A 24,798-nucleotide genomic window follows, 5' to 3' on the forward strand; every position below is an offset into this window, starting at 1 on the left:
CATTCAGATGCCTGCAAAGCAATCCAGGCTGTGCAGATAAGAGAACAAGTTAATTCAGGTGTAAAGCAACGCTACAAAAGATAGAAGCTGGAAGAGCGCCAGAAGGGGAACAGTTATGGATGTGTCCCATTAGCCACTCAAAGCTCACCATAAAATGCAATTACTTGCATTTACCAGAGATCCAAACCACAAATACATCGTTTTGAAGAAGAGCTCTGTGGACCAGGTGACAAAGGAAAGCTGCGCATCGTTTCCTAAAGGCAACAAACCCGCATGGCTAAGGCTGATGCCCACAAAGCACCTCACATGGGTCAGCTGCTCCATGACTGCACTGCCACGTGCTGCAGCACTTTTGCTCCACTGACCACAGGTTGTGTAACACCTGAGCTCCAAACAGCTGCAGCTTGTGCACAGAATGGATCTCGTCAGCCAACTGCCAGCACTACTGCCCAAACCCAAAGCAGCCTGAGCATCTCTTACAACCTCAGTGCCCCACTTTTCAAGAGAAGAATCTGAAAGACTTGAAATCAGTTATCTCAACACCTCTCATTCTAGAGCGGGATTCACAACATTGGTATATTTCAGATGGATACTGTCAATATTTGCCCCTAATAACATTCAGTGCTTTCCACTTCATAAAGCCCAACAAAACCCAATCTGACTATAAACACCTTTCTATACATTTCTGCATTTGAACACACTTGAGTGGCATGTCCACAGAGGTTTCTCAACAGCAGTACATAATCCCACGACCACTGATTTGCCAACAAATACTGCCTTCCCCACTGCAAGGACAAGAGAGAGCAAGAAATCCCATGTTTCCTGCACAGCCGGTGGGTCTCACTGCCTGTCTCCATTTGCTTTCTATCCTATGCTGTGTAAAACCTCCCACTGGAGGCAAAGGATTTCTGTGACACATGGCAGGGAGTCATTACGCCTTAGGGCTTGTGACACTCACCAGATGTGCCCTGGTTCTGAAGGGTTACTTTAATATTCCCACACTAAAAGCTGCTTTTAAAATTAGAGCTGGCATACGCAGATTGAAAGATCTTTTGCTTTAAAAAAACACCAACAACCTCACCGAGCACAGGAACCTTTATCAGCTTAAACACAGCAGCTTACGTTGCAGCCATCTCCACAATTAATCCTGTTGGGTTTCAGCTAATGAGTGAGCACTTGCGCCATCCAAGTCAGAACATTGCAAGTGCCCTGCAGCACAAACTTCCAGGAGATTCCTCAAAAGCCACTGGCAAGGCATCGCCCACAGCCTCAGAAGGAAGTTTTTCAATCACAGGGGGTGAGGCACTGGCACAGGCTGCCCAAGGAGGCTGTGGATGCCCCAGCCCTGCAGGCATTCAAGGCCAGGCTGGATGTGGCTCTGGGCAGCCTGGGCTGCTGGTTGGTGACCTGCACACAGCAGGGGTTGGAACAAGATGATCGCTGTGGTCCTTTTCAACCCAGGCCATTCTATGATTCTGTGCTTCTCACACTGCAAGCACACAGATTGATGCACACACACCGCCCAGCTCCGCCATCCCAGCAGCTCTCTGGGTCACACATCCCCTCCCTCACTTTGCTTTCCTTTGGATATTCCACATATGTTCTGAAAGATAACACACCAGATGTGCAGTCACTCTGCTAAGCACAACAAGAAATGAGACAGAGCCGTGTAAGCACCAAGTTCCACGAGTCCATGCATCCACTAACAGCAACTAGCAGAGGCAGCAGGTCCAGCAAAGCAGTGCAAGCACCTGTTCCACAGTCAGCCATCCAGCCAGCATGCTGAAGCCATACTGTGTGTGTGTGCCTGCCTGTCCTGCTCTACCCCCATTAACACAGTGACAGGGAGGGCAGTGCTCCTTTACAAGCCCTGTGCAGCAGCTCAGCTCTGCCAGCACCACCCTGGGCTTGGAAGAAAGGAAAAAAAAAGCAAGGAAGAAACGAAAAGGAAAATCCTCAACTGTCTCTCAATGTTCTAAACATAGATTCCCAAGTGCCTGAAAACAAAGGTCAGTAAAGGAAACAGAGCTCTCACTGCAGCACACCTTGGGCACAGTGCTTTAATGCCAGCCACAGACTACAGAGAAAAAACACATCGGGAACGCCAGATACGTGGTTTCATCTAGAAAAATATTGCAGCTGACAGGCCGGGAGCTGTGCAGTTGCCTCTCTTCCCCTGTATGGCTGACAGCAAACAAATTGCAGTGCTGATCTCGCACTGTCACTTCCTGCTGAGCAGATTTCAAGCAGTGCTGCTCGCTCCCCGGCGCAGCACCACGCGCCGAGCCCTGCTCTGCAATAAATGGCTCCAGCAATTTACTGTGCTCATTTGAGGCTCGCAGGAGTATTCCTGATGCCTGGACTGTAGTTCTTATTTGGCAAATGATTTTATTATAAACTGGTATCATAGCGAATCCATTTTCTTTAAAGGGTTTCTGCTGCTGTTTAATGGACTGTCAGTATAATTTAGATTTCATCTATTTAAACTCATTCAAGCCTGGCTCCTGATTGTACAATAAATGGAACATATTTCTATTCAACAAAATTAATGACAGTTAATTGTAGGCTGCAGTCCCCAGCTTTATAAAGGCTCAGGCACGGGCTGCAGCACCTCCCACACCACTGACTTCCCCCACAGCAAAAGCAAAGGGGCTGTAGGTGCTCAGCCACCAGCTCAGCCCTGGGGATGCTCCCACCTGAGAATGGGCTTTTCTTCCTCCCAGCACCTGAAAAGGGAGGAAGGGAGCCATTAACAGCACAGTCTGCTCCACAAATGGCCCCAGCTCAAACCCCACAGCTACCACAAGTCACTCCATTCCATTTCTGCCTGCTAAGTATAAAATTCCAATTTTACAATTCCCCAGGAAAAAAGGAAAAAAAACCCCATCTTTTCCAACTTCTTAACAGATCTCAAAAAAAAAAAAAACCTTGCCAGAACTTCAAGGTTTACAGAAGATACATATTCATAACACATCTATTTTTACACTTGAATTCTGGCATGCCCACCTCTCTCAGCTGGTAAAGCTGTCAGAATAAATAGGAGGCAGCACCTGGAAGGCTGACAAGCACCCGAGCCATGTCAGACAGGAGCCAGTCACTGTCAAGGAGCGAGCCAAATCCCTGCGCTTCCATCCTGCTGACACTCAGCAACCCAAATACCACCGAGCTGCTTATCACAAAGTGCTTCCTCCCCCTCCCTCTGTTTACTGTTACAAAACCGGCTGGTTGTCTGATAAAGCTGGTGGGGGTTTCCAGATTAAAACAACTATGTCAGCGATTTCCTCAGTTATAACAATGCCAAACATGCAGGGAACAATTCACAAGACAGAGCCAGGAGTGAAACAAAGCTCTGGAATTTGGAGGCCTGAACTGCTGCTGCTATGGAGAGAGGCAGGAGGGCATCTCTGTCTCACCGGACCACAGAGATGCATCACTGCTCCTCTGCAGCTGGAAGCAGTGCTGGCCACGCTCCATGGGATGGAGCTCAGCACCAGGGCTGCACGCCGGCCCCAAACGTGACCCTGGTGCTTCTGGATGTGACAGCACAACAACATCACACTGTGGGCTCCGTGCCTGGCTGCTGACGGGGACGCACACTTCAGAGTCCAAGCGTTCCCTTTGGAAAAGGGCCAAACACCGTAATGCAGAACATATCCTAGTGAAAACCATGTAAGAACTCCCTTGGATACCTTTGGTGACAACTGAGCAGTGGTATTTTGCAACAGTATCTGACCTGCAAATCCAACCTCCTCCATTCTCTGACAGCGGCTCACCGAGTGGGGTTCAGAAACACAGAGGAATCCCAAAGTGACACCAACCTGCAGCTCTAGAGAAGTCCACACACATGTCCAGCTCTATCTTCCAGCAGCAATATCTGAACTATGCCCACAAGAAATAAGCCATGGAGCAGACTGGAACATCTATGACATACAAAGGGAAGTGCTGCAGTGCCACAAGTGTTCTTACAGCCATAGCAAGAGAGGAAGGGCTGAGTGCTCAGACAGGCACTGCCAACTCTCAACTGCACCTCACAGACTGCACTGCTTCCAGGTCCACCTGCAGGCTTTCTGCTCATTAACGCGGCCTCACACACCTCTGCCATGTGCACATGAGGGAGATAAAACACCTGGCTACTGCACTCACTGCAAGGGCTATGGCTAAACCAAGGCCAATATGACATTATCACTGAACTACAGAGCTGGATATTTTAACTGGACACAGGAGCAGATGCCAGAAGACTGCCAGCCCACATGGAGAAACGTGGCACAACCACAGATGGGTGCTACTTGGAGACATGCTCTCACTGTACTCACACTGCACTGATGATCACACAGATGAGGTGCAGCTTCTTTGCCCCGGTGCCCTCCCAGCTGCACTGCACTCACATCACTTCAGCAGTCAGCCTGGCCTAGGGAAAGATGCAGTCAGCTAACGCCTGGCTCTCCCAGCAGCAGCATTTTGCCTTCCATTACCTCACATCAGCTCCTCTTGCTGAGGTGTTGTTTACACAGCTACTGATGTCACTGCAGAAACAGATCCTCAACAATCCTTTTAATCCCTGCAGATCCCTTTAAATGTTCCTATACAGGCAGAGCAAACAGTGCTGTCCTGGTCCACAGGTGACACCAAGCCACCTGCTTCCCAAACCAGCCCAAACTTCCACCCAGCTCAGCTTTCCCAGTGCAGACTCACTGTGCCATCCCAGTAATGTCACGACAGCAATGGCACCAGCAGAGCCATGAGGTGCACTTGGGGAGCACTGCTCAACACCAAACCTCAATTCACTCTGTGCAACAAGAGTGACTTTCTTACCGTGACAAGAACAAGGTGAGAACTGCCAAGCAAATTAAAACCAGAGATGCAAAAGGAAGTGAAAGGGAGGCTGTGGAAACGGAGGGGACAGATGGGGATGTGGGCCAGCAGCTTTCAGGACAGATCCATGTGAGTGCCAACAGAGCCAAGGAGATTAATTGCACAGTGTCATCTCTAAGCTCTACTCAAATTTAGATGCATGGTTTAAAGCTATGCATATGTTCATTATGTCCATGCAAATTAATAAGAACAGTATTTGCACATTAACACAACAGCATAACCTGTTTGAGTATCTGATGATCTATTTACTTACAATTACTGTTACTCAAATACAGGTGCTGAGCTTAGCACAAAAAATCAAGTGCTGGATTAATTGCTGCACAGCAGACAGAGGGAGACTGCAACCGAGGGCTTCACGGGTACAAAGCACAGACCTTCAGCATCCCTCCTGATCACAGCAGAGTATTTAAGAGATGGAATCAGACAAATGGAAAAGATTTCCCTTCCCTGAAGATGTAAGCTAGAGACAGCTATCCATTCTGCACACACCTTTCACATTCATCTTTCTAATCCTTGCTGGGTGAGTCTCACTGACTTAAATTCCCTTCAACTCTCCCAAACTGTATGCAATTTATACCTTTAGTTACACACACACATCTCCCTATATATAACCTCCTAGCCAGAAGATGCAAGACTTTCTTCTGCAATATGCACTATAACTCTTTGAGAATATATATTACGCACTGAGGTGTGAATTCAGAAGCTTGCTTCTGTTAGGAAGTAATACTTTAAATTAAAAGAGCTTTTAAAAATCTCAAACAGGTCCATTATGGTCTCATCCTTGCTCACACCCCTCCAGCACTGCACTGACAAGCACGTGCTCGCATTGCTCCTGCAGATCAAGGCAAGAGACAGGTGCCAGTATGAAAGCACAACGAGCAATGGGACAAACAGTGGTACAGCACAGCTCCTGGGCTGATTCCTACTGAAATAAGGTAACACCAACATCGAAAATGCAGACCTTTAATTCATCCATATGAGGGCTTAGTACCTCAGAGACAGAATCACACACGTGGAAAGGGTGCACAGCCACCACCTCCCCCAGCACGGGCAGCTACCCCCCACACGCAGGGCTCCAGCTATGTCTGTACACGGAGCTTTCTCTTCTGAACGGATTCTTGTGTGGGGAAACAAATGCTATCTGCTCCCTCCTTCCACAACTCTCTTGCAAAGGTGCAAGCTGTGCTTCCTGCTGCCCTGCAGATCAACCTCCAGCCAAGCGCCGCTGCATCAGTGGTACAGAGAGCACTGCAGCTCCTGAACAAAGCACTAATTCTCCTCCAATCTGCTACAGAATGAAATTGAGAGCACTGTGATTTTCCATCTTAATTTTACGCCAAGTCTTTCTGCGATGAAAGCCAGCATATCGCATTGTACTGCTGGGCCCACACAACAGCTGTTCCTAACATACTTGTATTTTTCATCCTCTGACACTGAAAATAAGATTGCTCCAAAGCTGATCCTTAGGCAGGCTCCCTATTGCTACTGCTCAAGCAACAGACACCACTCAGCAACGAGCCCTGATGGAGACAAAAAGACCTTTCTATCTGTTCCAAAGACGTCACTGAAGCATTTCAGCAGGTAAGCTGTTCTCACAAACATCTGTAGTTTGCTTCCATGTAGAATGACCAACTTCTGCACCCAAGTACAGACAGCCCTATTGCAGCACCCCTGCAGCTTGTGCTGCACGTGTACAAGGGGCTCTTCAGAGCATTTCCTGCAGCCACACCTGGATGGAGCACTTCAACCACTTACATTACCCACACAATTGACATTTTAGTACTTGAGACATGCAGCACCTCATAGAAAAATCAGACAAGCTTTTACCTCTGTAGTTTCCATGGATTTTATTTGGAATTCATCTGATCTACTCCAGCAGCATTACTGTACCACAGCAATCATTTGACAGAGAGCAATATAAAACTGGCAGAGCCCCTAAGCCAGCACTCTGAACAGTACAGTTCAAGATAATATTCCTCGTGGTGAAACAAACAACTGCAATTAACTACTAAAACACAGCACGGATGAACACGGACTTTTTTGCTCAAAAAACAAGGAATACAACCAGGTGAATAATCTCTGCAATTTTACTTTCATGAAGGAGTTAGCTGGCAGCAGCCACAGGTTATAACTTGAAACCTTACATGAGACTGAAAACCTCATGTGAGCTTTGCAGCAACTGCATGGCACGTCCAGGACATCCAGAGCACAATGCAAGCTTCTCTCTGCTGTCCTCACACCCAGACACCTTCTGACACCAGTGATTTTGCTCAGTCCACATTGCTGTTTACATGCATTAGCTAGTGACTGGGAGGGCAGGGAAAGCAAATGAGATAATGGGAGTGAGATCTTAACTCACCTGATTTATTCCTCAAGGAGAAGAGATGAGGATTTCAACAAACAAAACGGACTTGCAGAACAATTTAGAAATGGGGGGGAAATGCCACCTCATCCAACCTCCAGCTCAGATAACGCCTAGTTTCAAGTTCAGACCAATGTGCACAGTGCACGGTCCAGTTCAATTTAAAACCCTTGGACACAGTTAATGGAGTAGAAAGTGAAAAAGGTGGCTCATTCTTAAAGGAAAGCTCACATCCATCTCAACAGATGTAAACACACGTATCTGCAAAGCTTTGTGCGTGCACCCATAATTGTCTCCAATGGGAACGTGACAACCTGCCCCCATACAAACACAGCTTGGAGTAGGAAGAGAGCAGAGCACAGCGTGTGCTGCAGCTAAGTGCACAAACAGCTGCAAGGCAAACGTAACACAGGAACTTCTTACCTCCAGGCCTGTACACAACATCATCCTCCGTGATGAAAGACGTGATTTCACCGTTGTCTGTTCTCTCGTATCGGGATTTCTTCTTGGGTGGTTTCTTTTTGCTTTTCTTCGTGGACTCCTCCGTGGTGGCACTGTTGTTGTCATTGTCCTCGTCTTCGCTGTGGTCGCTCTCTGCATAATTCTTGGCACCTCCTTCCAACGTGCAGCTCCGCCGAGGACGCGAGTTCTCGCTCTCCCTCGCCTTATCTCTCTTGTCTCGCTCCTTGTCCCGGTCTCTATCCCTGTCCTTCTCTTTGTCTTTGTCTTTTTCTTTGTCCGCTGTCATGATTCGCCACGTGCCTTCTTCTGTCCTCTCACGGCTGGGCCTCCGTGAAAGGTAGACAGTGAGCCTGGGCTTCAGTCTTCTGAATTTCTCACTCAAATCCAGGAAAAATTCAACCACTCCAACAACCCCAGCGTTTTAAAAAGGTTCTTGAAGGAGGAAGGGGGAGGAAAGAGGGGAAAAAGCCTGTGTTAATATTCAGCTTTCTTTCGATTTCTGAAAACACCCATGAAAACAAGACAAGCCCACACCCCAAAGTTATTTAGCACAGAAAATACAATGCTGCAAATACGAGACAGCCCTTTAAAGCACTTGTGGAAATGACAGCTTCACCCACCTTCCCAAAACCAGAGTGAGTGGTTTTACAACCAAGCTGTAACCCAGAGAGTACCGGAATGAATGAACTGAAAATAAAACAGTACTTAGAGAATTTGCTTCTCCACACATCATGCTTGCTTTACCACTAACAGAAGACAGGGAGGTGGATTTTATAAGCCACCAGCTTCACACACTCAGTTTCCTGCTGGGGAATAGAATGGGAAGAGATAATCCTATGCTTTTACCTCCTTGATCATTTAATCAATACTCTTAAAATCAACTGCATTATTTTTTCCTTCAGTGCAAGCCTAGAGTAAGCAAGCCCGGATTTTCTGCTGCAAGAGAACCTTGCAAACCTTGTCCTGTGGGCCAGGATCCCCAAAGCACAGCCAAGAGCACAGAGGGGCTGCCCACCACCCAGCTCCCCCCTCTGCCATCCCCAGCAGCCAAACTGCAGGCCAAAGAGCACCGGCCCTGTGCAGCCTCGTCTCATTATTCTGTTCTCTCAAAATGGAGTTTCCTTCAAACGCCCTCTCTGTTGCTCAGATCAAAACGATCCTGCCTGCATTCTGCACGCTACACCTCGCAGCAGCAGCCAGCAGCACTTTCTGTCTCCAGAGAGCCTTCTAGCAGCTCAGATATCTATCTTCCCATGGTCATCAATCCAGGGTAAGAGCTAGGAAACCCATTATTTTGCTTTGCACAGAAAAAAAAAAAAACACACACAAACCAAGAGCAAGCAGAGAAGTACTCAAAACACTTCACACCTCTTCAGAAGAGATACCTGATACTCAGTACAAGAGAATGCCAATGCAGCAAGTCACACCAGCAGCCCCTATTACTCCTCCCAGGAGTTCAAGCTGCTATCCTAAAACACAGTCCAGTCCCATCTTACACTGCAGATTCTGCACCATTCATAAAAACAGAGCAGCTGTAACTCGAATTTGTGTACTAATTGTGTACCAACCCAATTCACAGCAGCCAACAACTCCCCAGGATGCTGCACTGCCTGCTGCGACCAGGAACCACTGCGCTGAGCAGAAGGCTGCAGCACCTCCAGCACAAAACATGGGACCTAAAAGGGCAGCATGCCTGCATGTTAAGTGCCTGGGAGCACGCTGAGGAAAGTAAAGGACTACTTTGATTTTTAAGGAGGCAGTGAAGCTGCGTATTCGAAGCCTACAATGCATTCCTGGCCGTGCCAACTATTGCTTCCAGCAATGGAAACAGCCACAGAGACAAATTGCTCTTACTGATATAGTTCAGGCTGGAGCTCGAATCTCTCGGGCATTTCCTGAATGAACCAATCATCCAGGTAAGAAACGATTCTATTTGCTTTCCTCCTCACAGCAGCTGCCGTTGTTCTGCTAACACACAGGGGAACCCAGTGCAGCTCCAGGAGAGATGGCCACAATGAACCTGTCAATTGCCAGGGAAGTTGCAGGGATACTGATAGCAACAGTCCGTGGAGACTCAATAAGAAATGTCTTCCATTTCTAGAGGCTAGGAAACTCTTCAATAGCAAGCTTGAGGATCCGTCGTTTTCCCTCCCCCCAGCCCCTTACTGTTGTTACAACATAATTAAGAGAGCAAATAATCATTTATTTGGAATGAAAACAAATTACTTCCCCGGGGCTATCTAAAATTCCAAGCAGTGGTGTCTCAACCCATGCACAGGAGATCTCTCCTGGAGACTAGAAGCTGCAGGGTACACAGCATGCCCCACAAGTTTTACTCAGTGGCCTCCAGGGATGGGTACAAGCCAGCTGTATGTGGCTGCAGCTCACAAGGGCTCAACTTCTGGGTTAGGAACAACACCAAGACACTGAATCCTAACAGAGAAGTTCTGCTTTCAGAGCCTTTCCCGTTGCTTCTCATTGTGCCTGTTATACTCCTCATCCTCATCATATATAACTACACTCTTCAGTTATTAAAACTAGAATGCTGTTTACAGATTGATTTGGGAGAACATAAAGAAACAACAGAAGGGAGAGTCGCAGTGCCAGTCCTTTTGTCTTGTTCTCAGTGACACCAAGAATGAGGGAGAAATAAACCCAGAGCTGATGGTAACTGACAGATCATTCATCCGTATTAATTCAGCTGCATCTTGAAACATCCTGAGGTCTCTCTCACTCTCGAAATCTCAAGGAACCAGGAGGAATTGTGCAAAGAATCTGAACGAGCAGCCACCACTGCACTGCAAGCTGCTCCTGCACATCGTGGTTGTGAAAGCAGATTTCAGCTTCATAGAGCGGAGCATGCATTGGGATGCCAGAAGAGCAAAGAAAAGCTTCTTTCAGCTATCACTAATTAAGCCAGTATTACCACAGAAAATATTCAATAATCTTTCATCCAAGCGATGACCCAAACATGTTTTGAAGATTCCCGGATATATTTTGCCCCTCCAGTGAAATACAGCCCATATCACCCATAAATAACTGCACAGCATTTCTGCCAGAGAAGCTCTGAGAAACGAGGCCAGCTCTGGGCACCGAGCTGCTGACCTGGCCCAACCACAGGCAGCTCTGTGGTTATTTCATGTCTGCACCTGGAAACCATTACCGGAGCCAAAGCACTGCAGCTCAGTGCACGTTAACACCAGCTAAGAGGTTTAAATACCCGAAGAGTTGGGTTTTAAAGATAACGTGGAAGCAAGTCCAACAGAAATGCCATGAGGCCAGAACAGGGAGGCAACCAACCAGACACAGGAACCAAAAACATGAGAAGAGCTCCTTCTTGCACTTTCAGCACACCAGGCAGATAAATCTTTTGACAAGACTTGCTTGGTGACGTGTTAGCAGCCTTCATAAACACAACAGGACCATTCTTCTCTGAGTTTTCAGTCTCGTATTGCAAGATAGAAAGGCACTGTGTTCCACTAATATCAGATTAAAGGAAGTATGCTCTGCAACTGCCAGAATTTCAGGTCTTTCCAAGGAGTTTTTCCTATTTTTACATCCAGGAAGAATTTTGGAAGTTTATACACTTGTTTTTAGTGCAAAGGACTAAACAACAAGAATCAGCCCATAAAGATTCCTCCACACATTGCTGAGGTATGAAGAACTGCCTTAAGAAAACCTTCAAGTTCCTTGGTGAGAAGGGAACCTAACAGCACTGGGGAGAGGAAATCTCAGCTCCATCAGCACAGCGCTGAGCTGCAAGCATCCAAGCAGCTCCAGTGCTGCGTGTCAGACATGCACCCTCCTGCCTCCAACGCACCCCAGGGCTGCCTGCATACAGCTCTGCCTTCCTGACATCCCACCCCTGAGGCAGAGCTCATTAACAGCACCGAGGGCTGACCTCTCTGCTGAGGCATGCAGTTTAACCTTTCTGTTCCAGAAAAGGCTAAGAGCATCTGTTATCAGCTTTCCCCCACATTCTTTCCCTATCTTCTGTTTGCTGTTGAAAACGGGAGTTGCAGGCATTCAGGTGACCAAGTATTTTGGGAGCTCTTCCACTAACAATGTGGTCAGCAAAGAGCTCGTTCTCTTCTTGCTTTTCTCTCCATCCCAAAACAACTATAAGAGACTCACTTGAAGACACACCTCTTAGCAGTGGCCTTCCCCATCTCCTTCACTGTGCTGGGAGTTCACAGCACAAACACAGCTCTGGAACGCTCGGCCCAGCAATGGTCATTACGAGTTCCATATTTACAGTTCAGAGCCCTTGTGAGCCATCTAAGCGTGCACAGGCGTTCATTCACCTGGAACTGCTCTCCACTCGCCATCCCATCAGCACACAGCAGAACACAGGCCCTCCTCGGTTGCAGCTCACAGCTCCAGAGGAAAGGCAGAAACCCACCACACACCTCATGGCAGACCACAGCCTTATGTTTTCCCCTCCCTACCTGCAAGAGGACCCAAACTCAGTGAGGAGCGAGAACAAAACACAACAGCTCTGAGCACAGAGGCAGACCGGAAGGCCAGGGATAAAACTAAGGTGCAATTATCAGCTATCACCTCCCCTAAGAACTGCTGGCCCATATTCACAACAGTGACTGAGATGAGAACACCTACTTCTGGGCAGTTTTACACACTGGCTTCTTTAAAAAGTAATGCAATCCTAAATTAACCCTGAGAGAAATGAGACTTGTTTAAGAGCAGCTACATACAAGTCAACAGTCTTAGAAAGTTTCTGTACAACCAACGCTTCCCCAGATAAGTTAGCCAGAGTTGCAAGCTGCTCAGAACCCCCCAGGTGATTTCAGAGGGTGCTCTAATGGCCTCTGTAGTTGTAATTAGTGGGAGGGAGCAAGCAAGGAGCAACAGACAGTAAACACAACACCAGGGATTACTTCCTTGTCTCTGAAGCCAGCCGGGCTCATGTAAATGATTACAGCAATATAGGTCTGAGTAACACAAAGCAACAGTCCCATAGCACCACTTACAAACAAAGTTAGGACTTGTTAAAGCGTTCCTGCAGTGCAGTGCAGCTCCCTGCTGCCAAGGGCTGTGGGGGAGGAAGGCCCACGGGGCTGCACAGAGCTGCTACTGCAGTCAGAGCTGTTATCTGGGGAGCATCGCGTCACCAGGAGCCGAGACAACACCTGCGTGCTGAACAATACTTAAAAAACAAAGTTAACAATTATGCTGTGACACACAGCTTTATTTATTTATTGATACTATAGTTTTATCAGGCACAACAACTTCGCTTGCCTTCCAACAACCACATCGAGCCAGCAGCAGGCCAGAGGACAGCTCAGCCAACCAAGCACAAATAACAAGAGACAGCAAGTGAGAGGCAGGAGGAAAGCTCATGCCAGCAGCAGCCAACCTCTGTGCCAACCCATGCACCAAGAGCTCCATCACAGCCTCCCAGTACATCACGTATCACCAGGGATTCATTTGCTGAGCGAGGCACTGGAAGACAACAGATTTTTCAGATGTAAAACAGGAGAGCTTGGTGCCATCCATGCAGATTCCTTGCAAGGCAAGTCTGTGGCAAAAAGATGATCTGTAATATGCTTAGTCAATGGGAAAAACAGAAACATTAACAAATACTGTCCATTCCAACCAGGGAAACACCAACAAAGAAGTCAAAGCAGTAAGAGAAGTTCCTGGCACAACGGCAATGCTGAAGAGCACTGACATGAAGTGCAGTCATACATCCACTGCACAACAGCCCTGGCTTCAGCAGGAACACACGATGACCAGTTGTGAGTGCACCACATACCTGGTGCCTGCCTGTGAAGCCAATTACTTCAAGAAAGGAGCTCAGTGTAATATGAAAGCTTTCCCTCACGTGTACTTAGGTGAGACCAGAGATGCAGAGGTCACACGAAGACCATGCAGATCCCTACCTGCTGTAAGCAACTGCTGGGAACATCCACCCCGTGTTTTACTTTGGCACTTCCACGTCTGCGTCTGAACAGCCATCTATTGTCATTCTCACTACATACAGCTATGCCTCTGCCTTTTCTTCTCAAATGCCTGCCCTTTTAAACAAGCCTTTCATCTTCTAGAAAGCCTCAAAAAATATCTTCATTTAAAGCACTCAAACTAAAACTAGATTGGGTTATTTTTGGGAAAGCCTTTCTTGGGGCAGCAAAGGCTCAAGTCCTGCTCTTCAGCCACATTAGCAGTTTCATTCAACTCCACACAACCGCTGACTTCAATTACCCAAAATGGAAGAACTGCAGGGTGGGCTCCTGAGCCAGGCTGAGCGACCAGACGTGGCCACAAACAGCCATAATTCAATTTGGTGGTGTGGCTTCAACTTTCACAACAGTGGAAACACAAAGAAATGCTGCTCTTCTAGCCTTACAACAAGGAAAAAAAAAAAAAAGAGTACAAAGTTAACAAAGGGCAACGGACATTCACAAGCCCTGGTTTTGTTGTCTGCTGTTTTAACATGCTTTCACATAAGCGGTGATAGGAGGAACGCCTTTGATTTCAGAGCTGGGTCTCACTTCCTTGGAGCAGCAGCTTGCTCCGAGTGACAGAGCAGGCAGCAGAGCTGTCCTACAAAGCCTCTCCCCAGCACAGAAGCCCTGTTGTAATCAGGAGATTAAGTGTGCTTATTCGTGTGTGAAATACTGACTTGATCTCTGTCTCACATTAGAGGTTGTCTACAGCAACCGGTCAGCAGATTCTTCATAATTTCCTAATGCTTCACAACTGCAATGTATTAAATTACATCTCACTTCCTTTAGTGCATTTACAGAACACAGTTAACAAGTGCCAGTATTTAAAGCAGCAAAACCTCACTGGTGGCAGTGTGATGAGCATGGTGTTCACTGCCCAGCTCTGGGCAGAGGAATATCACTCTAAGAGCAAACACAGGAGCAACAAGTGTAGGCACAGACAGCAGAGACCAAAGCACACCCTGCAGTCCCAACTCACAGCTCACGGCCTCTCTGTATCCCATGCTGAAGATTATCCCATGCCCCTGACCTTATCTTCTTGCCTCTCCCAATAGCAAGGACTTGAATCACCCCATAACATTAAGGCATGTTTCCCTCATTCAATGCACGACGTTGTGCAATTGTAACTATTGCACTTGAATCAGAGGGGCAGCTTCCTCCCACACCAGCATCGGCTGCGGCTGAACGTTGAAGATAACAAGTGGTGGTGAACAGCTCGTTAGGAAATGACCATCTCCTCATGTTGTAAGATTTTAGCACAAGAAGGGAACCACAGAAATCCCACAGACCATCTTAGCTAACAACAAGGGAAATGAGCAGACGTAGCTTGTCTTAACATGGGACCATCCAGCAAACAAAAACACTGTCTATGGCCATTTTCAGATTACAAATCTAAATCTCTACTACTTATAAACCTCTACTGCGACTCTCCCTGTCCAACTGCCAGCTTCCACAGCACACACAAACACCAGATTTCTGTTTATCCCATGGAATCCAATACAGCTTCTCACCTTGCAACCCAGCGGATGGCTTTTCCCTCTGGTTTCATTCACTTCTCTCAAAGTCAGTGAACAAGCTTCCCTTTTTTATTTTTTTAAACCTTAAAATACCTCTTCCATGAGTATGTAGCAAACGTAACACAGAAATCCACTTACACAGTAATCATGTTACTGCTCAGGGCCGCTGATTCACCCATCAGCTCTGAAGAACCCCAATTCAGAGCAATGCCCTTCCCAACCTCCTGCAGCCTTTCCCCACCCCAAGAAGAATTGCATCAGCAACCTGCTGACCACTGCTAATAAATCCACTTGAAAGCAGTTCATAACTGGCTGCGTTTTTCATGAGAAAAGGGAAGAAAATATTAAGAAATGTTTCAAATGATTAGTCTGCCTCTAATCTAAACCAAGAGGAAGTGTTTTAAGACCGCTTGAAATAACTTCTGACTTCGGTCACGCTTCAGACATTAAATTCTACTTCCAGTACTCTCAGTGCAGACTCTTAACTATTGTATGACTGTAGTGATGGCATCTAATGTAACAGGATGAGGCAATATAGCTGGATTAATGTATTTAGGTCTGATCTTGTAAGCTGCTGAGCACGGTGATTTGCAAAATTAGACCATAAACCATTAAGTGTCGAACAAGTGATGCAAAGCGTTATTAAGCCGCACAAGAAGCGCGCTGGCCTCGTTCACACTGCAAGCACTGCTACCCCCAGCAGCAGGGCTGTGGGACACACTGCCCTCTGCATCCCTGCTCCCACACTTGTATCACACACCTCTATCACAGCAGCCGCAGGGCAGAGCTCAGCAGCCTCCTGCCATGCAAAACCGAGTTCCTTCCTGCAAGCCCGGCCCAGCCAGGAGCTGGCCAAGCACTGCTTCCCAGCACAGCAGGAGCCGAGGCACCCAGTGCAGCTGCCCAGCAGTTGGAGCCCAATTAAATGCACCCAGCACATCAGCCTGTTGTCCCCTGCAGTCCTGCAGCCTCTCCCTGGAGATAACTTATACAGCTTAGGTGAGATTTATTACCTGCTGACGAGCTCTTAACATATGCTGAATTATGATCTGGCCTCTGAATCAGAATGAACTTTGGTATGAGCAGGTATTTCAAAATGCAACTGCACCGAAGAAGGAATACAAAACAAGTTTTCCAGTGCAGTTTTAGTATCGAATGGCATTAGTAAGCCATGAGAGAACAAGGGAACCTCCTACAAAAGAAATTCAGTTTTGAAGAAAATGACACCAGTGTTCATGGAGCAAGTCTGGCCTGGCTGGAGTTCCCTCGAGCTGTGAGCTATCCATGAGAGCAATGCAAAAAACACACTGCAGAACCTCATGCTTAATACTTCCAATGGTGATTTCAGCTGTGTCAGCAGCGCTCAGCGCCTGAATGAAGATGCAGGAACGCAGCACAGGCAACCCTGTGTCTGGGAACTGCTGGAAGACACGTAAGGCAAAGCAGCACCCCGAGGTAAGCAACCCCCAGCTGTGCTTTGGAGCCCACAGCTGTACCTATTTCTCACATCAACAGTGTTTTAATCACAACTTGGACCACTCATAACTCTCCATTCCAGAAAGCACCTCTCTTTCAGCAACAGCAGCACGTACCACTGTAAAGAGAACAGACCCAAGGTGAAGGATTACCAAACCTCACCGAAACCTATCCAAACAGATGGCATCATTTGTTTTTTTTAAATGCTCTTTAGCATTTACAGCTGGAAGTGACAAATAACCAACGTGCTTTGAATATGCAAATTGTAGGAACAACACAAAAGAGGACAATGTAATTTCTTTTAAAGACAGGCAGTCATAATGTTGAAACAGACTGCAACCAATTTTCATACACTATTCATAATTACTTTATTACACTGTGAAAGGGTAATCAGTTTCCAAATGATCTAATAACCTTGGGCTGCTCTTAACTCCTTTATATCAGTCTTAACTACAAACACAGGCTGGGTCTCCAGCTCGAAGGCAATTACAATGATCTAATATTAAACATGCAGGATAGTGATGTTCTTCCTCTCGTGCTCTCACACAAACCAGCACACGAGATTACCTAAGAGCATTCAATTAATAAGCAGGAACTGCTAGATAGAAAAATCCATTCCCAGCTCTAATCTCAAAGGAATAGCTTTATTATCGGGAAAGGGAAATCTGATTTTTGGCTCCTTTGTTAGATTTCAGTAGGAAATGGAGCAAATGCAGTATGTTTTCACTGCCTGTAACAAGGGAGTTCTACAGGGATCTGTCACTATGGCAGACCCAAGGAACGGGGGCTTTGTTCCACCCCGTAAGTGCCTGAGCTGTGCTGCCTCGTGCCACGGCTCAGTCATTTTCATAGCTGTGTGTGATTGCAGTTAACTGCACGCCAATCCACGTCCCATCAGCAGGCACTGACTCAACCCGAGAGCCCTCAGAGCACAGCAGAGCACAGCAGACCCCAGCTCCCTGCTCTGCCAGGCCTCGTGCTGGGGAAGGCACCGGCGGCACGGAGCTTCCAAGGGCAGAGGAAGTGGCATGTTGGTCCTATCAGAGATAAACAGATTAATTGCCCAGGCTGATTAGATTAGGAGGCTGAAACCTCCACGATGGAGAATGAGGGAACCTGAAGCTCCAACGTCATGTTTATGTTACTGCTATCATTTTACAGCCCAGATAAACGAGCTGTGACGGAGCAATGCGTTACACTAACAATGCAATGGTTGAACCCTGAACTTCCTAACAGTCCCTAACAGCCACCAAAACAGCCCCCAACCTTCTGAAACAACACCAGCTCACCCACAGAACCCAACATTCCATCTACCCAAAGCCCTTCATTCTAAGCAAGCAGATCATAAGCTTATCAGACCCCAGATGCTGCAGAAACACTTACTGCGTATGAACAGGATCTCAGCTCTATCTCAAAACCAAGTCATTTTATCTCTCTAAATAAGTTCAAGAAGACAACAGGTACCAAAAGCAAAACACACAGGGTTTTGCATGTTTCCAGAAGATTCAAATCAGCACCTGAGACAAAGCCAGCTACCCGTACCAAACCAGCATTACAGACATGAGGGTTCCCCTTCTTAAGCTCGGCAGGTTTCAGCACACCTTTACTCACCAAACAGGTCTTCAACTAAGCCACTTTAACAGAAAGTTGGGAAAATCTGCCCATACCTACCATCTGCTCCCACTGCCTCATTCCAAGACTGCTATTTCACCCCGTATTCTTGTCTGAATTAAAGCCATTCCTAGAGAAACCTAACCAGGCCAAAAGTTGCTACGAACTCCCCAGTCATACAGAGACACCATTAGCACCAAATTTACTGCCTCTGTTCATCTCGTGCTTTTGCTAACATCAGGAAAAAGCGCATTTCTAAACCCACCATTGTACAAGCACACATGCTTAGAATTACAAGCAAATGTACAAATCACGACCAAATTCTATTCCAGTAGCAAAATGCTTATCCAGTCACAAAGGCCTTTTCTTGGCAAAACTTGAAAATAAGTTTCCTAAAGAAGGCCAGCTGCCTTTAATTATTTACATTTGTCAGTGCTGTTTGTTCACACCTTGCATCCAAGCGTCAGAACTCCAATCACGACCCCAGGCAAAGCTCAGTAGAAATACTACATTTGTCCTTTCTTCTGGAAAGAATTCCAGCTTTGTTATGGAATTTAAGTACAGAAAACAGGTATCCCTCTGATCCATTTACAGAGGTTTCATAAACAAAGCTATACAGCTTATAAGCAGCTTCTCATGGTGCCTATCCTCTATTACTTAACCCAGCCTGACACATCAATAGCTGTTCTGCATTCCCATACATCACTGGCTGGCTCTTACTGAGCAGAGCCTCATGCCACAGGTTACACACAACTTCTGCTTCCTGAGCACCTGAGCTGCAGAGCTGCTTCTGCTTTCTGCTGCTGCACTCAACAGAGCCTCAGCTGTGTCTTGTTTCACTAACAGAAGCAGGTCAGAAAGAAGTTCTGCTTATAAGCCAGCTACCCCTGGCCCTGCAGCAGGGATAGGAATGGCCAGCAGAGAATCAGGCCAACAGCTGGGGCCTGTAACAAGCCCAGCCACCACGTTTAATCTGTTCATCTGTCAGAGGCTAGACTAATGCTGCAAAAAAACATCCTTAATTTGAAAATCCCCTGGGGAAAAACAGCATTTCGTGCACGATGATCATCAACACGTATCCATTTCTGCACCCTCTGTCTTCCTAATTGTTTTGGGTTTGTTTGTAAACCAGTCAGCAGAGCTCAGGTGAAACACCACATTAGCAGCACATTCCAACAGACTGCAGAAACGCTGGTTTTTGCTGTTTCCCAATCCCATTTTACTCCTTTTGGAGTATATATAGCATCAACACAACTTCTCTCTGTGTGCTTAAGGAATCCCAGAACCAAGAAACATCAGCACACATATGCTGACCTAACAGCCAGGGGCAGCCCTATGAAGCTGCGTGCTCAATGAAGGGCACATCTCCACAACAGCAACCTCCTCACAGCCTGCAGCACCCCATGCCCCACATAGCTGCTTTCTGCAGCTCCAAACCCCAACCAGACCTATCATCAGCAGTTAGTAGGGACCCGCAGTGTGGGATTTCTGGACTAGAGGCTGTGGATCGGGAGGGATTTGCAGTCAGTCTGACTCGGTGGGGATGTGCCCTCTGCTCACTTTCTGCATTCATCTGCATTTCAGCAGCAGCAAAACTAATCTCAGCTGCCAACACGGAATGGCTCTGTTTCTATCGAGCTTTTCTATAGGTGTTGAATACAACAACCTTGTATTTGTAAACAACCCTGTAAAGCGTTCCACCCCCTGGAGGGGTCCATCACCATCCCTGTGGCAGTAACAGCACAAATCAGAAGCTACAGCAGCTGCTGGGACCTCTGGTCTGTGCGTACGGGTTGGTGAAGGCTATGCTACCTGAAAACAAAGCCTTAGGATTAAAGCTCAATAACAAACAGTTTATATCCTTACATGAAGTACAAACAAAAGCCCTCTGGGACGTGCTATTAACCGCTCACACCAAGAAACAAAAGTCCCACCTCATCACCTCTATGTAAAGAAGAGCTGAGACACCAAGAGAATCCCCACAACCTGCGGTAAAGCTGCAGACAACCAACACAGGCAGAACAGCTGCGTGCAGCACTGTGGTAATTACAATTAAGGGCTCATCTACTTCACATAGAAGCGACTCAGAGGCACAACAGAACCAACCGCCCGCCCGCACCCAGGGCCACAGTAACAGAGCTACGGGGGGATTCAAGGCACAGCCGCAGCTATTGGAAGTAAAACAAAGCACTATCAACTCCAACACACACACACACACACACACACACACACACACAAAGGAAGCGGGAGGATACATGACGTCAGCCCTCGCCTCAATTCATAAATCCCAACCACAAGAAAAGATAAATTCTTCACTGCCTTTCTCTGGAAAGCTGCTCACACGCAGCCCGAGCCTCACCGTGCACCAGAGCAACGCTGCTCCCCAGCAGGAGGGAGGAATGGTGGAACCCTCCCAGCACAGCCACATCCAACAGCTCGCTGCCACCTTCTGCTGCTCCCACTGAGCTCGATAAAAATAGTTGAAACGCTGCTAAATTACAGGGCTGGAAACACAAATAAGGGCTTTTAAACGCTGCTCCCACACGCTTCTCAACTTGCTGCTAAGCGCCTGAAATGTCTGTCTTGTGATATTTACTAGGCTCTCTAAGTCCTGAAATACGCCGTCGTCTGTAAGAACAAAAAAACTGACAAAAACACCGAGCTGGCTGCGCGGCTGGAACTAATTGCCTGCAGATTAATGGCTTTACATCGGCATAGCGCTCCTCTGTGTGCCGGGCTTTAAGTCCTGTTTACTTCCAGCTCCCAGAAGGAACACTGCTGGATATCTGAGAGTCCCTCAAACCAGCCCTGCTGCCTCACGTCGGGCTCCAGCCAGGCCCGGGTGCCGTCGCAGGGGAGCACCGTGGGCACACAGCAGCCCGGCAGCCGCACCGAGCAGCACGGGGAGCTCAGGCTGAGGTGCTTTGCTGCTCCAAAGGCGTTCTGTGTGGGGCGACAGTGCTCCGTCCGGGCCAGCCCCAGCCCCTATCTCCTTATCCCATCTGCTTCAAGTAAGAAATTAAACACCGCACATCCGTTTTGCTTGCTGCATTTACAACACAGAAGCGAAGCGAAAGGGTCCGCACGCATCGTGAACTCCTCAGCCACAGAGTTGACCCAACTTTCCCCATAGGGTAAAACAACGCCCGGACACCAGCACGGTCCCAAATGCAAGGAGCCCCCCGCGCAGCCTCCGGGGACGAAGCGGCCGCGGTCCCCGCTCGGCACAGCCGCGCCCCGGCACTCACCCGCTGGCGGCGGCGTCTCCCGAGGAGCGGCGAACAAAAGGAGGCCCCTCCGCCGGCCGCCCGGCGTGCAGGCAGCTGGGCCGGGAGCGGAGAGGCGGCGGAGCGAGCCTCGTCCCCCCGGGCCCGCCGCCACCCGCCCGGCAGCGGCAGGAGGCGGGCACGGAGCGCGGCCCGGCGGGCGGCGAGGGGGAAAACCCGGCGCGGAGCGCGGCCCCTCCGAACCGCCCGCACGGCGCGGCGGCCTGCCGGGACCTCGGGGCTCCGGTCCGGCGGGGCTCGTTCGAGCCGTTCTGCCGGAAAGCCTGCCCTCCTCCCCCCGCGTGAATTCATCCGCTCGGTAAAACCCGTTCGCCTTCATCGTACGCTTAAATCGGCCTTTCTGCTTTTTAATAGCGAGCGTTTACCTGCGGCCGTGCGGCGCGGCACGTAAGGTGCGCTGTGCGGTCGGCACGGAGCAGCGCGCACTTCTGCCCTGCACAGCAAATCCAAGAGAAGATCTTACCAATAAATAAATCGCAGCTGGAGCCCGGCCTGGAGGAGCTGCCTCGGGATCAGTTCCAGCACCAAGGAGCTGTGAGAGAGCTACAAACCTGCCCGGGCTGAAACCCAACGGTTGGGTCAGCACAAAGCAACCACGCGGCATCTATCCTCACGGCAATTTCCTAATCAAATGTAGCCCGACATCTGGCAAGCCACTGAAATGAACTGACTGCTCTAGAGTGCGCTGGAGGAAGTATCGGCTTCCCATGACTTCCAAAAGAGCTTCCCAGCAGAAAGTTCATTCAGGCCAAGCTCCATTTATTTGCAAAAATACTATTTGATGGGATCTATTAAAACTGCCTTATCACTTTAGGACACAACTCCCTGCCACTCTGAACTACTACTCCTAGCAGACGCTGCGTGCTGGCAAAGTGCAGTCGAAAAAAAACTTGTAGAACTTGTGTATCCCCTTAGAATGCATTTTGCTGGTGCAGCACACAGCAGGTCGAGCACAGCAGAGCTGGAGAGCACTGCAGCCCCAGGTGCCGCCTGCAGAGCCGGGTGAACAAGGTGGGGCTTTGGCAGTAGAGCCATCTGAAGTCCCATCTGGTTGTATGCAGCACATGGGAGGTTCCTGAATGAACGCAACCACTCCAGCATCCCTCACTGCCAAGGGGAGCAACTCAGCTTGCACTAATCGGCCTTTCTCCAGACACGTCATCTGCCCCCATTTCACACAGTAAAACAAAACCACACACTGAGTGCAGCCTCGAGCTCCATTCACAATGGGCACTTTTCATCTTGCCCTTCGAAAATGGGCTGAAAAAAATTATTTTCTTGGTCGTTAAATCCGTATTTGCCACTTCCCAACACACCACGGCTGCATCCACTGCTTCTCACAAGCGTCCTTCCCAATCCAAGGCCTATCTCACATGTGCTCAGGCCCAGGACTGCCACGTACTGTGCTGATAGCACTGCACTGATCCCACAGCTTCAAGGTGATGCCCACCAGCATCACTGACAATTACAGACACGGTATTTCACTCATCAGAGGAACAGCTCAAGGCTACCAGAAGTGTATGCTCAAAACAGACTGTAAACAGACCGAACGAGATTAGACTGATGGGATGGGAACTCATTTTCTCTTTAGAAGAGACATCCAGGGCAAAGAGCTCCACAAACAGCCGCCAGCAGCTCACTGCGGCCATCCAGCTCACTGGTTTAAAGCAGGTTTCAAGTACACCACCTGCCTCGCGCACACTGTACCAAAGCAATAAATAACTTAAATTCATTTTAAGAACACACGGAGATGTGATCGTGACAAGTGCTTTCTAACATCATTTCCCAGCTCAGGCAAGCAACAAGTGTCGCACATTAAACCCCTGCTAAGCCAAACCTATTTTTAAAAGGAGACTTAACACTTTTCTCAGCTTCACGTAAATCAAGCTCTCCCTTCAGGCTTAGAAACAGGGTGGAAGGAAGAGGAAGGGAATAGGTTCAAGGAGAACCAGCTAACAGCATTGCACTGCCACAGCTCTGCTTCTCTTCCGTCACTTAATCCCAGTCCTCAGCACAAGTTTCCCTACCATCACCGGCTGCACACACATCCCCGGCCAGAACAGCAAGGCATTTCAGTCAAATGAGAAGCTTCAAGAAGGTGGTTTAAGCTCTGAAATCAGCCAGAGAACTCCCTGGGGGCAATGGTTACCTGGAGGCTCCTCTGCAGAGTGCAGCTCCAACCTGCTCACACCGTGCTATATAACCCAAACACAAAACCTTTTATGGAGCAGAGGTGGTACTTTGTTCCTTTGCAGACACGGACTGTTTTATCAGCACCAACACAGCTAAGCGTCACCCTGCTCCCAACAAAACAGTTCCTGCCACCTACAGAGTCCTTCAGACCTGCGTGAGCAGCACATCCACCTACACCTGTGTGTCACTGCACACTTGGACACCCCATGGAAACACAAATCCACATCCATGCAGCTTCATGCCCAGCTCAGCTGCAGCAGCCCCAGTTAGGAGGGTGCTTTTCTACACTACCCAAAAGTCATCTCTCAGAGGAAATTCAGTGTAACATTACTATTGCTGCAGCACAATCCAAAGGCCAGCATTCATTCTGTAATCCAAACCAAAGGAGAATGTAAACTCTGCAGAGTTAAACAGCTTCTTGCCTGCTTCCTCTCCCAACGTTTCCATCTCTAGCAGGCAACAGAGGCACAAAGTCAGCAGGTAAGACTACTTCAATCGACTTTGGAAAGGCTGTAATTTGGATCTGCCATTTTCTTAACCATTCCAGATCTCCCTAACGGAATCTGTATTCCTTCTGGACCAGGAACCTTCAGCGTTTTGGGGAGGCTGTTAGGTGGTTCTGTTTTAAGCCTCTATTTACACAGCACCAAACACAGATCCCACTGAAGTGAACCACTTCCTACTCTATCATGCATTTCATGGCTCAAAAGCCCTGATTTACACACTGTACTTACACAGCACTTGTATCCAGACCTCACATCCACCTGCGAGCCCTCAGGAACCAGCGCTAAAATCCACCCTCAGGTCAGTGCTGGGGGCAGGAACCCACTACCAGGACCACAAACACAACCGCAGCACCATCCACATCCAACTGCCTCAACTGCTGCCCCCCACAATTCCAGGCGCTGCTCCAACTGCCACCAGCCATCCCCTGGGCAGCCAGTACCACCTTTGTGCCCCATTCTTGATCTCTTGATTCCATCAGAAGCAAAGCATTGACATCCCTCTGAAAAACAAAGCAAATCGGTGTGCTGGCAGTACACGCTGCCTGCCCA

General features: G+C 48.3%; 1 protein-coding gene across 3 annotated transcripts in view; it reads right to left on the minus strand.

The window, feature by feature from the left end:
* The window catches only part of RERE (arginine-glutamic acid dipeptide repeats), a 168,178-nt gene that overhangs the window by 109,363 nt on the left and 34,017 nt on the right, over positions 1-24,798 (minus strand). For 2 of the 3 annotated variants that reach the window (XM_052691543.1, XM_052691541.1), the window contains exon 2: positions 7,658-8,128. In XM_052691543.1, the coding sequence (XP_052547503.1) occupies positions 7,658-7,982 (325 nt within the window). In that variant the 5' untranslated portion in view covers positions 7,983-8,128. Of the gene's footprint in view, positions 1-7,657; positions 8,129-21,511; positions 21,639-24,798 lie in introns of those variants that run through there. The other variant, XM_052691542.1, reaches the window with a different exon arrangement.

Source organism: Tympanuchus pallidicinctus, unplaced genomic scaffold, assembly GCF_026119805.1.
Source record: "Tympanuchus pallidicinctus isolate F22 unplaced genomic scaffold, pur_lepc_1.0 scaffold29, whole genome shotgun sequence".
Taxonomy (NCBI): domain Eukaryota; kingdom Metazoa; phylum Chordata; class Aves; order Galliformes; family Phasianidae; genus Tympanuchus; species Tympanuchus pallidicinctus.